At 41.4% G+C, this 14226-nt stretch overlaps 1 protein-coding gene and 1 long non-coding RNA gene across 2 annotated transcripts in view; both read right to left on the reverse strand.

Moving 5' to 3' along the window:
• Window positions 1–14226, reverse strand: part of LOC130181435 (uncharacterized) — a 114369-nt gene that overhangs the window by 69675 nt on the left and 30468 nt on the right. The window lies entirely within an intron of this gene.
• hmx2 (H6 family homeobox 2) overlaps window positions 12844–14226 on the reverse strand; it is a 2366-nt gene continuing 983 nt past the window's right edge. Inside the window, exon 2 of the mRNA XM_056395652.1 lies at window positions 12844–14004. Within this exon, the coding sequence (XP_056251627.1) occupies window positions 13457–14004 (548 nt within the window). The 3' untranslated portion in view covers window positions 12844–13456. The remainder of the gene's footprint in view (window positions 14005–14226) is intronic.

Here is a 14226-nt window from a genome sequence, read left to right on the forward strand (position 1 = left end):
TTTTCACAGCGTGCATATTTTAAAACACAGGGTCAAATTGGCATCGTGTACGCCGCCTGGCCGTCTCCCATTCATCCCCAGTTGGCTAATAAATAAGACAGGCTGAAGGCACTGACTATCAATAATAATAACAGAGTGAGTTTAGTTTGGGACCCTGTGATGAACGAAGCCTGCGTGCTTTTGTACAGCTTTGTTTGGGGCTGACACATCGGTGTTCAGAGCGAGTGAGTCTCAGACAAACACTTTGATTCAGGGGATTACATTAGTTAAACAAATACCCAACTGAATCAAGGCTGCGGTGCTCTTGCTCTTACTCCGTCTATACTGTTCAATATGATCCTCATATTCAAACCTTGTTTCTCATTATAACTAGAAAATATACTAATAATGAGGTAATAACATAATGTAACATTTAATTTATTTTGTTATAACAAGAAACTTTTCACATTATAATTCATTTTCATTTTATATCATGCCTGTAATGACAGTGGCAGTAGATGATGTAGCCTTGTGTATATTTTGAAATGAATTGGGCTGCAGCAAATAAAGAAGCTGTCTATCCGTATAGAGGCAACAACATTTATCAGCTGGAGAGAAACAAAAGACTAAATGGAGACTAAACTAGTAGAGGATTGTTTTTGGGCCCAGACTATAGGCTGATTTGTGATATGAAGAACTAATGGGAACAAAATAACTACTCACATATACAACAAACCATGATATCTTGCATAAATTGACAGTTGTATCGTCACTAAAACACGTAATTGATTTACAATAAGAGCAACTCTATATTGTATGAACTATAATCAGAAAATGATGAATATTCATCATATCATGCATTATAATTTGCCTCACACGAGGAACTATAGCAAAAAAACGCTCAGTGAATGTCATTAACAGATTAAATAAAGCACAAAAAGATCAGCAGTAGATCAAATGCAGTTTAGTGAGCACCTCCCAACAACAAACTCACAAATACACAATTTATACAATGTCCATTGGGCCACTGTGTCTTTTCTTTAGGCTTTGACTGGCTGTTTTTCTCTCATAAAGTGTAACATTTTCTTTTCCCAACCTGTAATGCACAGTGTGCATAGACATAACAAAGTCCTTTATAATAACATCTATCTAACTGTGAGCTAATGGGCTTCAGTATACTGTCAGCTGGTCATTGTTATTTCCACCCTGGACACTGTCAAAATATTGACGCTGCTGTTTTCTGTGTGTGTGTCAAATGGATTTTTAAAATGGACAAAACAATGGAGTGAAGGTCTCATGTTCAAACAAAGTTAGAGTCTGACACATTTATAAAATGACCCATGGGTAATCAGTAAGTAAAATAAGCTTAAGCCTGAGCCAACAGAAATGGACAAAAAAGCACTGATAAATTGCTGTGCTCATTGTGAATTCCATGTTCAATTGTGGCATTTTCCAGGGTAAATTGAATTGTACATTAAAGTCTGAATATGCCTGACTTTGGGGGAGTGATACATTTTATTTTCCCTCTTTTTCCCACAGATGTGGCCTGTGAAAGCCACAGTATTGCGGTGCTTTCAGTGAAAAGGCCATCTTTAGGACCTCTTGATCAATCTGTGACCTTTAAGTACATAGCCATCTCGTAAATAGGAGGGTGCGCTTACAGAGACTTCAAAAGCAAGGGGACCCGATAATTTCAAAATGGAGCGGTGTGGAGTGGCGCTGGTGGGGAGTCCATAAAAGCCTGCCTTGTTCTCCACACACCTCCTCTTTGCTCCACAACAGCCAGTTAGGGTAATAGCTCAAGGGAGAAAGGGGAAGAGAGAGAGAGAGAGAGGGAGGGAGGAGGAGGAGGGATGGATGGATGGATGGAGGGAGGGAGAGAAAAACAGGTAATTACTGGTAATCATTGGTCGAGGAAGAGCTGATGATCACTACAGTATAACAGATTGTACTGTTCCCTGTTGAAAAACACTGAGGAGACCGGATGTGGTGTTGTCGGCAGGTAACGACTAAGAAATTAGTTGGTAACCTTAAACCCCCCGCGCAATCATAGAGAAACTCTCGTTCCCCCGTCCTCTCCTTTTCTCTCTTTCTCTCTCATTGAGAGGAGTTATATAAATCTCAATGTTCCACTCAATAAGTGCTGTATAAGTAGGGACTATGGGTCCTTTATTATATTACAATCTTTTTTATTTAGATTGGACATCAAGTAGAGGCAAGTAGCTGTGGTTCAACAAGGAGACAGGGTGATACAAACAGAAATATTAGGCTGAGAGGCAGGAGCACTTGGAGTTTGTGCCTCAGTCTTGATTTAAGGCTGAAATATATTCACGAAATACTTCCGGCAGAAATGTCTGTTTAGTTAAGATAATTCAGTTTGGCTTTGATTTAAACTGAAGCACTGAGTCAAAATCAGACTGTGTCCACTAGGCAATAAAAGCCCTGCAGTGAAATGTGTTTTTTTTTTTTTTTTTTCCTTTTTTTAATCCATACCCTGCAACGAGATTTCCCTTTAATTTGCCCTGCAAATAGCTTCAGTTTTCTGAGCCTGGCTGTCCAGCAACATTATCAATTTTCTGCTAAAACCATGTACGTTAAACACAGACATACAACATTAATTAAATGAAAGTGCCTGTAACCATTTGGTAGAATGTGCCTCAACCTTTTCCAGAAATTACTGTGCATTGATTGTAACCACTATTACTTTTTGCTTTTTTATATATATTCCCAAACAGCAAATTTTGGTCCCTTACAGTAATAGATGAGAGAATTGCGATGCAGTGGAGAGAAGCCAAGCAGCAGACACATTTTTGAAAAGTGTGACCTTTGTTTGGTCACACAAAAATAACTATTATGCAGAGGAGTGAAAAATCAAATGTATATCCTGATCGTTTTCACTAGGCCAGACCTAATCCCATTTTTCAAAGTGTACTCAAATTATATTTGCAGTAGTTGGGTTTCAGAACTTGTGCAATTAAAATCCTCAATGCGACTGTTTTGTGGAGTATCACTCCTCTTTCAATGATTTCTTACACCGCCTCTCACATTCACAGTGATGAGCCAGTAGAAGTGTAGACTTTAGCAGAACCACTGTCAAAGGAAGACTTATTGATTTTGAGCAGTGTCTTCCTTGGGCTCTGTGTGACTAGACAGTGGCCTCATCACGGTGGGAGTCTTTAGTGGATCAATTGGTAGCACTTGCACCACTTGTACCTGTTTGTAACTGATAAGACAACACATCAGAGAACTGATAATGATTAGCTGAGGGCAGACACAGCAAATCAACATGGTGGGGAGGAGAAAAGGAAGAAAAATATGGATTATCCATTTTTTTTACAACACAAAATAAAGCTGCTGTGCTATTTTTTCACTCACTTATCCACAATTGTTTATCCAATTAGATAATGATATATGTTACTGCAGACAAAGAAGCACAATCACCAACAAGTAGCTAAATCCTGGAGCAGAAGTTTTTTTCTTGGAACTCCGAGACAAAGTACTAAGTGGTCATGCTGATGTGTCACTTAAGACCCATGAGATCATTGCAGTTTCATCCATGTCCCATAATGGTGACATGGTGAGCCCATATCCTGATCCTGCCCCAGTTGAAAAGGGAGTCATGAGATCATTCAGTCTTGACCTAGATGCTAAAGAACCTACCGGAGATGACCCTGCCAGACACAAAAGTTCTAATTCAAAGGAAGATGAAGATGATATTTCATTGGTCATAATTAAAACAAAAAACAAACAAAAAAAACTTTTTGTGAAAGATTGGGCCATAAAATATGAATGAAGTCAATGAAGGAGTGGCGTTTTAGGGCAGATGCCTCTCAAGTTGACATGTGACAGGCTAACTGTTGTCATGGGAAGCCTGTCTCTTAAAACAGGTCGGATCAAAATGTTCCGCTGGGAGTTATGTCATCCGTCAGTGCTGCCAGACAATGCAACACCAATGCCGGCGTAATTTTCTAAGTTTGTTTTCAGAATTACAGTATCACTAGCACATTACCCACACCCGTTGGGTATCCTGTTTTCTTGAAGTCCGCCTTAGCCAATGCATAGTTTTTGTCATGGCCATTCAAAAGGAATTACCAATAACACAGCTAATAATAAAAGACTTGTAATGGATACATAGGGGGTTTGTCATCTCGCTACAGTTTAATCTGGCCTGCAGATACTCTGGCAGTGGAGGACAGGTAACGTGAGACTGCAAAGATTCGCTGCATTAGTTCTGCTTAGCTAACCGTGAATGCTAATTGCAGGAAGAACCAACTGCTACTCTCCCCTCCTTTTCCTCTCTCCTCCCCCTTGGCTGACAGTAGAGCCCGCTGAGGAGCACAGAGAGTGTCATACAGCTTTGCTTGGAGCAGGGAACAAAGAAGGTTGTTCTGCAAGCAAGATTCAATATGTAGAGGGAAAACACTCAACAGTTGAACACACAACTGTCCTCTCATGATCATGAAAGTGTGCTGTTCACTAACTCTTACTTCTCTTTTTTTTAAGCTAAGGCATCAGTTTCAATGTTACCATGTCATGTTAAATACTGTATGTTTATTAGTCACCTTTTAAGATGCAGCCTTTGAAAACCATTTTGCCCTAATTATATCGAATAGACTGAATATCTGCTCAACCTTTTACACAACAGCAACTATTATTGTGCATATAACATTGTGAAGGAACACAAATTTGGCACTTTTAGCCGAAATGTCAAAACTATCATCGCCTAATGCTAGTAGTACCAGTAGCAAGACATCTCTATTACAGTATAACAAAGAGATCAGAGAGCAAAATCATACCAATCTCAAAAGTTCATAGTGGGCTAAAATCCAGATTAAAACAATGTGCTCCATTCAGGGGAGCCCAACCGTGACACACCTTTTTGAGAAAACAAAACAATAAAAGAAAGAGGCCTAAGAATGGGAGTGTTAAATCCAGTACTAATACTGATACTGATACTAATCTGTGAGCAAGGTCAAAGACCCGGTTACACACCAGAGGCTATAAAGGCTCAGAGGTGCTGGTCAGCCTGAGCCACCAAAGCTGTGATCACTCTCAGAGGTTCTGACCTGTGCACATGAGAGGCCACTACCCTAGTGGCAACCACTATCTCCCATCAGTCTTCTATCCAGACATCTATAGGCTACCTGCACGCCCTCGGGCGAGAGCTATCATATAGCCACTGTACCAAGCACTCCTGTCTTTACCTTCCAGTGGAGATTTATTGTAATTAGAAGATTCCTTTACAAAAGCTTGGGATCAGCGTTTCTTCAAGGATCCCTGTGCAGTCCCATGGGAGACACCCTTTGATCCCGACCTTCGAACCCTAAGGGTTAAGCCTTCCCTTTGCAAATGAGTTTGACATGACGGACCACTTCCTAATTGGCCAATTGCTCCTCGCTGTTTCTGGGTCCTGCTGGTTTAACAAGTGTATGTTTTCCTTTGCACTCTCCAGTGTCTTACCACATCAGTGCTGATGGCTTTGAAGTGAGTGTTTTTCCACAGCATAAATGATCATACGCTTTGCTAAGAAAGTCTACAGGGTCATCACGCATGGAAAAAGGTTCAAATGGCAAAGCTCTTACTAGTAATATAAGATACAATGCTTCAGGGATCCTTTATAATCTTATATGAAAACAGAAAAGGCCATTAAATTTGTAGGGTCTCACAACTCAATTAAAATCAGTGTTGTTTGTGTATTCCATTTGGAGACCCATGTTTTCTCTTTTGTGTCTTTCACTCTACCTCCTACTGTGTGTTGGTCTGATAATGCTGAAGGCTATAGCAGCTCTTAAACCATCAGAGACAGTGGAAGAGAGAACTGGTGGTGTCGTGTCCCACCCTGCAGCATGTGGTTTGTAAGATTCTACCCTTCCCCACCTCTGTCTTTTTCCCCAATCAGATTAGTTTGTCTAATAGTGAGAGGAAAGGTTGTTGCCAGTGGGCCCTGCAGGCTTGGAAGAACAGGTGGCCAAGTGTCTGAAATGGTTTCCCTGCATTGAGCTGGAAAAGCGATGTGGTGGTCTGCATCCATGTTAGACTACTAGATCACAAACATCTGTCAGTGAGTCAGTGCAACTACAGAAGATCAGGGAATCCACAACTTTGGAGTCATTATTTTTCAACAATAAATAAAATTCTTAACTGAATCAGTCATCATAAATTAATTGCTGTAGTGAAACGTATTTGGTAATTGATGAATAATTCATTATGTTCCCTCAACTACATCCTACATCTCAACTACAGTTAGGTTCAGCAATTACCTTTTGGACCCCACTGTATTTTTTATATCTTTCAAATCTACCTGCAGACCGTTACTTAGATGGATTACCCAGTAACCTTTCCCGATGACCTCTGTTGGGTTTGTCCAACTGCAGGACCATGGGAATCTCCCCTGCCAAAAGACCTCCTCCACAAAACACAGAGAACGTGTCTCGCCAGCCGCCTAGCACCGAGACGGATTGTTCAGGGGTGCAGAATTAGTCAGGTCAGGGAATCCTCGGCCTCAGGCCTGGCTAATTACTTTCTAATGTGACGACGATTCTTTTGAAGAGCTGTTTTCTCGCTGACCAAATCTCTTTAAAAGCATCTTGGGGGTGCAAAGGGCGCCAAGAGGGAGTGCGCTGTGGCAGGCCACACCAGGGCCAGAGGGGGGGGCTCAGGTTACACACTGCCTGCCGTGATGCATTGTTGGTGGGACGCCTCGGCTCCAGTGCTCCCCCTCCTCCTCAACCACCACCACCTCCATCCTCCTCCTTCTCTCAGCACTGTCCCTCCAAGAGGCTGCTGCAGAGCCTTGCAGAAACTCTGACACCAGTCCAGAGGATGCACTCTGCACATGAAACCTTACACTCAACTAATGGTTACAAATGTGTTTTCAAAGAAATCCCAGGCCTCCTGTACAAACCATAGACTCATACTGTTGTATGTGCATATATGAGCGCACGCACACACACACACACACACACACACACACACACACACACACACACACACACACACACACACACACACACATATACAAACACACACTCATTGTGCACAAACTGGGAACACTGGCAGACACAATGGGGATAGTTGGTGTTGCTTAACTGTGAGATTTAAAACAGACTGCATGAGCATTGGGGTTTGAGGCCCCCCCCCCCCCCCCCGTTTACTCCTATGAGACAGAAAAACCAATACAGTTTATTATAAACTAATGTCGGGTCACTTTATTTTTAACACCATGATTGTAGAACATTAACAATGTACTAATGCTAACCAAAAATATCAGTAAATCAAATGAGTTCTCTACAAAGAATTGCCTTTAGAAATTGCAGGTGGCTTGTGGCTTTGACTGACACTTCACACGGATTTCAGCAACCTCTTGCTCATTCCCTCAAAGACAATGTATTCCCTTCCAGGGGAGTGATCCCTAATTAGCTGTCAGGTGATAGTGTGCTGCTTTCATTGTGCTCCCTGCTGCCATGCTGCAGGCTATGTGGTCAGCAGTCAGTCTCAGACTGAAGTGACAGATCATCTCTCTATACACCAGACCCCTGCAGCTGAAAGAGACCACTTGGTCCTTACAAAGAGATCCCAACTCTCCATATTAAAAAGAGCTCAATATCAAATCTCATAACAAACAGATCAGTGACCCAGCAAAGACAAGAGGATCGCTTGAGAATCTGCCTGTGCTCTCACAAATAAAAACAAAAGGTGGTGATATGTTTCTCTCCCGCCAATAGACGACTGATGACTGAATTTGGATCTAAATTATTTAGTGGCCCTTTGTGTTTGTCAGTTTGTTCAATGTAGGCAATTTTAATGCAGAAAAGATCTTTCTTATATCATGTTCCAACATTCACTGAAACTGACAAAAGCTTTTGGAAAATCACAATCACATTTTGCCATATAAGTGCGAAAAATAACTATCCTTTCCTGTATTTCCCAATAAAAGCCATATCTTCTAATTTCACAGGATATGGCCGACAGGTCATTCCTGATATAAAAGATATGATTTCTTCCTGTCTGTCTGTTAGCTTCACTGCAGGTCTCCTCCAGACAGTTCCAGTATCCACCCAGGCAGCAGAGGGACCTTGTTTGAAGGTCATGTCAGCACCGGGGCGTAAACGTTAGACCTCTTTGTGGTCAGGGTAAATGTACAAGGCCGCCCTGCGGGAGCACTCCTTCCCTCTCTTTAATCGGCGTATAACAGGCCCTTGTAGAGCCAAACTGTCTGCGACACATCAGCACTTAGAAATAAAAACCCCTCAGCCAACCCTGCGACGGCTGCGGTTGGAGTACGGCAGCTGGATCGTTTCAGAGGGACAACACAGACAGGTCTGCAACTGGAAGCAAACAGGAAGGGAGAATTCATACTAAGACTGAGGTCATATGTATTATTTGAGTTCTGTGAAATCTTCCAATTCAAACTTTTAAAAATACAGTAATTACTTTTTATTATTCCCGAAATTTGAAAATAAGACTTGAAAGTCTCCCTTGAATATATTATTAATATGAAAATCATGGAACTGCCCTACTGACTTTGTTGACACAGTGGCAGTGCAGCTGTATTTTATGGTACTATTGTTGTCTGGTAGGCAACAATAAATGCCCCTACTTTGTACTGTTTGTTTCCAGTGTTCAGTTCAAATCTTGAACGTTGTGCCTACATGACATTAGATTGCAGTGTTAACTTTCTGGTTTCAAGCTTTTGTCTTTATAAGTGAATAATGTAAGATCACAATAATGCACCATTTAAGATTAAGGAGTTGTTTTTTGTTGCCCTGTGATCTGGAATGAGTGTCCAAATAATTTCAAAACTGCTCCCTTAACAATTTTTTCTTAATGCTCCAACACTGAGCTCCCCTAACATTTGCTGTATACTGTGTAAATAAATAGTCTACAAAGTTAATGGGACAAAACACAGAATACACAGCCATCTCCCTGTCTGTGAGGCCAATCATTTCAAGGAGCCAAGAAAGCAAACTTAACAGTTCTGATGCTCCAGCCGAGAAACTTAATTTACCAATTTGCAGGAAGACAAGATGGCAGGAAACAAGCCAATTTGCCACGTGTGCAGCACACAACAAACCCCAGCCTTGCTCCCCGGCCTCATGAGAGGTAATTATCCCTAAAAAAGAATGCCATGCTGTATTAAGATGTAGCCGCATCAAAACGAGGGAGACAGCCTCATTACAAGTAATTATGAGGGAATTAGAAACATCATTTAACTAAACGAGCAAATAATGTCCAGGATATTGAAGAAGCTGCCTGCACTTCTGCCGACTGCTGCAAGTCCCATTACAAAAATTGTAGGTCTTTAATAGAATAATGACATGCTTTATCTTCCCTGCCTCTCTCTGAGAGGATCTTGGAGCAGAGGGAAGGGCTGAGGGAGAGAGGGGAGGATGTGAAAACAACTGTTGCAGAGCTCTCTATCCTCCATGTGGTCTCACTCTTGAGTGTATAGCATAAGGCCTTCAAGATAATCCCCCTATTATCCTTACAAATACAAAATGGAGAGCAGAAAATTGTATCTCACATCCATTATAGTGTCAAAGGTAATGCTAATGGACTTATCTCTAGAGTAATAGCTGAGTTCTCCACACGCACTGTAGCCTATAATAGTTTGATGCATATTGGACAGCGAATGGGGCTTCAAAACAGGCAGTTCAAGAAATGGTTGGTAATTTAACAATGAAGCATAATGCATTTCACCATTAAAGCCCTAATTCAGATTTTTGTTAAATATTGTTCTTGGAGAGTTTAACTTGGAGAAGCAAAGGTTTTCACTGCAGCTCAAATAACAGAGCTGCTTGTATTTGACCTTGAGTTATAAACATCTTAAAAAGATAGTCATGTTGGTACCGTCAGTAAATTGATTTTAAGACTGAAAGCAGTTCTTTGGTTTCACTTTAACAAAAAATCTATTTTCATTCGAAGTTTGATATATATTGTAATGTTTTTATGCCTGTGTTCCAACTATTCCTCTCCCTTTGCTTTGGGATTTTGGGAGCATCTCTAAAATACCCCAAATAATTTCCATATTTTACTTAATAGAATTTCTCCATATGCTGCATTTGCCATTTCCCTTTGCCTTGTACAGTAGCATATTCCTCTCCTGTTAAGGAGAAAGAGTAGGGGCTAGGGAGGGGGGGGGGCAAACACAATTTCCCTTCAGCTCCTTCATTTCCAGTTGATATAAAACAGAATCATGAAAAATCACTTCTGGTCCAAGCTCTCCTTTTTAACCATTAACCCATAAATACAGAAGCTGGTTAAAGCCAGCGGATGACAGGGCCTGCCTCAAAAACCTTGTTACGCTTCCCTCAAATTCATTTAGGGAGCAAACAGGTCTTGAGAGTTGTCTGGCTTAATGCATTGCGATCGCTTTTAAAACTCTTGTCTTGAGGCAGATCCGAGGCTCTGCATCTGCTCGTGGTGTTAAACTTCATAACCTTCCACTCTAATATGAAGCCCATATACCCGCTCTTTAAATCAAATGGTTGTAAATATATTGGGAGGTAGTTGAAAAGCCCTCATCCAAATAAATGATGAAGGGATGGAACATGTAAAAAAAAAAAAAAGAGATCTTCATATATTAGAAGAGGACATTATAAATAAAAGAAAGTGAGCGATAGATAATGTTGTTGCAGCCTGTTTAAATTTAATGGAGTCTCTATTAAGTTAGTTTTGATCGCCATCATTTTATCTGAAGATGTAAAAGAGGTGATATCGGGAGGTTTTAGTACAATTCATTATGATCCTGTAAATATGCTCTAAAAACTATCCTGAGAATCAATTTGCTCAGTGCTCTCTGTCTTTGCCTCTCCACACTGTGTGTAGCCCACAGTTTCCATTACTCCCATCATAAATTATACCACAGAGTGAATTACACTTGCTTTTCACCTTACCAGGCAGGTTTGATGAATCCTAAGGCACAACACATCATCTCAACAAATCTTCATCACCATGCCAGTCGCTGTCTCTTTGCAGTTTAAACCACTTCAAATCATTTTCATTGCCCTGCTATTAAAATTTGTAATTCACACCTGCCATTGCAGTGATACATAGTTACATCGAACCCCCTCCTCTACCTCCCACCTATTCCTCTTTCACGTTCTCTCTCTCTGCTTCTTATTCTCTTCTTTGCTCGTCACCGCATCCCCACTGCCCCCCCTCCCCTTCCTGTCTTGTAAATCAAACAACCTAAGGTGACAGGTCATGCAGATTTCCCACAACTCAGTGGGGTGCAAACATCCATCCAAAAGAGCGGCGCATTGCCGTCACACCTGATGACATAATGACCACTTGGAAACTAATAAACAGCTTCATTCAACCAAAGCTATTGCTCCTTTTCATAAGCGTTACGCTTCCCAATCCCTCTCTCTATCTCTCTTTCTCTCTTTTCTCTCTCTCTCTCTCCTATCTGTCACAAATTCATCCTCCTGCACCTCACCTATTCGCTGGTGCTGGAGTTACCCATAAATCACTGCTGTTGTCTAACGCTATCCATTTTCCCAGAAACACAGGGCGGCTGTTACAGAAATTGGGTCAGGCATAATCTGCAGGGCAGCAGAGCCTGGCTAGTCATGATTCTGCTAGGTAATGTAGCCATTAGCACACAGTGAGAGATTGGTGGGATGGGTAGAAGGGGTTGGGGTGGGTAGTGGTGGTGCTGGTGGGGGTGGTGGAGGAGTGGGGGTCCCTTGTAGATGATATGACACCCAAGAAAAGCTGCCAAATGACACAGTTTTATCGCTCCCCATCAACCACGGGACATTTGTGTGTGTGTGGGTGTGTGTGTGTGTGTGTGTGTGTTTGCGCATGCTTAGAATGGAGTGCATGTGTCTTTTGGTCTGTGTGATTCTGTTCAGGCTTGTGTTTTGTATTTGCATGGATTGGATTGTTATGAATTAGTAAATTGAACTTTGACGGTGTGTGAATTGATTTTGCGCGCTAGAACTCTAAACTCTAAACTAGCCACTGAATGAACAGGACATTACTGTTTATGGCGTCCAGAATTCAGAGTGTAACTGATACAGTAATTCATTACGCGGATGGAGAGAAGAGAACGGCTTCGATTAATGACAGCAAGAGTCTTGAACTTTGACAATATGCCTCTTTATTAGGTTTCCTCTTACAAGGCCTGATGCTCCAGAGCCATAGGAGGCAGACTTCAAATGAGAGAAGATCCCGCCCAAAGGCACGATTGGCTTGTGATAGTGTGCCTCACTTTTCCACCCTTTATCTACCTCTTAGTTACCTCTGTGTGTGTTGTATGTATTGTATGTATATGTATTATAAGGCGCAGGTCAATCCACCCCCTTGATTTACAGCAGAGTGCTGTGGTTGGTTGCAGTGTTTTTAAATTCAAAATTAATCTGAAAGTATGATTTAAAAAGTCTTTGCGAAATCATTTGCACACTGCATCTGGAGAAAAACTCTTTTCACTGCCACAGATACAAGCCGCAATTAAAATGCACCTGTCAAGAACCGAACAACTTAATATTTGATGTAATAGTAAGAGGTATATGTTGATATTTGTGAGCCAACAGCAATGTAAACCACTGTATAAACGGTAATGTCTTATATGTTAATTGACGGCAGGTTTATTCCTGGTTTTAGCCATGCTGCAAGCACAGTTGCTCTTGGTTTAGAGGACCTCTAATAAAACCTTACAGGAAAATTACTGCACCTCTACAACAAAAGTTCACCACTCATATCTGACAGTATCACAAGCCTTTAGCATGTGTAGATTATCATGAACGCAAATTTTATTACAACTCATTCTCTTGTAATAAAATTTGAGTACTGTTTGTTCGCTCTTCAGGGAACAGGAAGCGTCAACACAAGTGAGTAAAATCTAACATGAGCCTTGTTTACAGTTGCTTTAAGTGTTTACCTTCTGTGTTCAAAATGCAAATATGTCAGCAGTTAACACAAAAACAGTAGATAAAATAAAACCAAGCAAACCCGATTTTCACTGAAATAGAAAATTTATTGAATGAGAAGGTTATTATTGAAGGTCTAAATTACAATAGAAACAATGATATTTTTCCTTAAATGGAAGAATTATGTATTTTTTCCTGTCAGCATTAGGTTACTGTCAGGAGAAATAAAATGACTGATGCTTTGCAATATGATTGGCAAAACAATTATGACTAAAAACGGTTTAAAAGCATTTCTTGTGGAGTCCAGAGTTCTTGAATGTGATATGAAGGCTAAACTCCAATGTTTTTATCAGTTAAAGAAAAATAAAATAAAAGTACAAAATTATTAGAATTAATTATACACATGGTGTATTTTATACATATAGGGAAGCTTGATTGCTTTCTTGTGAGACGCACGGCTGCTGCATAATAAGAATTTCCTCAACAAATAAAGTGATACAATTAATATACAGGGGTTATGTGGAGACACTTATAAGAATGTTGTATTATTTTGTAATGCGTTTTTTACGTGGACTGCAGTGGTGAACATACAGTAGAGTCAATCAATACTCAATCTTGTTGTACAGGTTGTATAAAGGTAACGCTGGCAGGTTGCTCCCCGGGTAATACAGAGGCGTCGGAAAGGCGATAGACCGCGGAACTGGAACACGCAGTAAGGAGTTATCTCTGAAAACCAGCGGCATCCCCACGAGTGTCTGTGCGGAGGCGTGGGCCATGTTGGCCGCCTCCAGTTCAGCTGAGAGCTGCCGTTTCCATTTGTTCCTCCTGTTCTGAAACCACGTCTTGACCTGAGTCTCCGTCAGCTGCAGGCTGGAGGCTAAGCAGGCCCGCTCCGAGCTGCTCAGGTACCGCTTCATGTCGAAGGTGGACTCCAGCTGGTACACCTGACTCCGGGAGAAAACCGTGCGCGTCTTCTTCTTAGCCGAGTTGCCCTGCTTGTCCGCACCGTCCGTCTGTCTCTCCTCCGACAGAGGTGACATTTGATGGCACGGTCTCTCCTGCTCCTCTTTATAATCCTGCAGCAGAGGCTGCGGCAGGTGCGGCCGCCGTGCGAGCACGTCGTTTCCAGACAGAAGTCCTTTAGCGGGACCTGAACGCAGCAGGAGCAGAGAGGGAGGTGATCAGTATCAGAAGCGATAAACACATCTGTGTTTTTAGCACGCTTTCTAAACAGGACACCGAAAAAAAAATCATTTTACACTGTGTCACTCAGTTTGAGAGTTCGTCAAGTGTGAACTCTGACTCGCTAAATGGACAGCTGAAAGCCGGTGACTTTTTAAATAAACAATTCAGCATGAGTATGCTCGGTGTA

The sequence above is a fragment of the Seriola aureovittata genome, chromosome 14 (genome assembly GCF_021018895.1).
Source record: "Seriola aureovittata isolate HTS-2021-v1 ecotype China chromosome 14, ASM2101889v1, whole genome shotgun sequence".
Lineage (NCBI taxonomy): Eukaryota > Metazoa > Chordata > Actinopteri > Carangiformes > Carangidae > Seriola > Seriola aureovittata.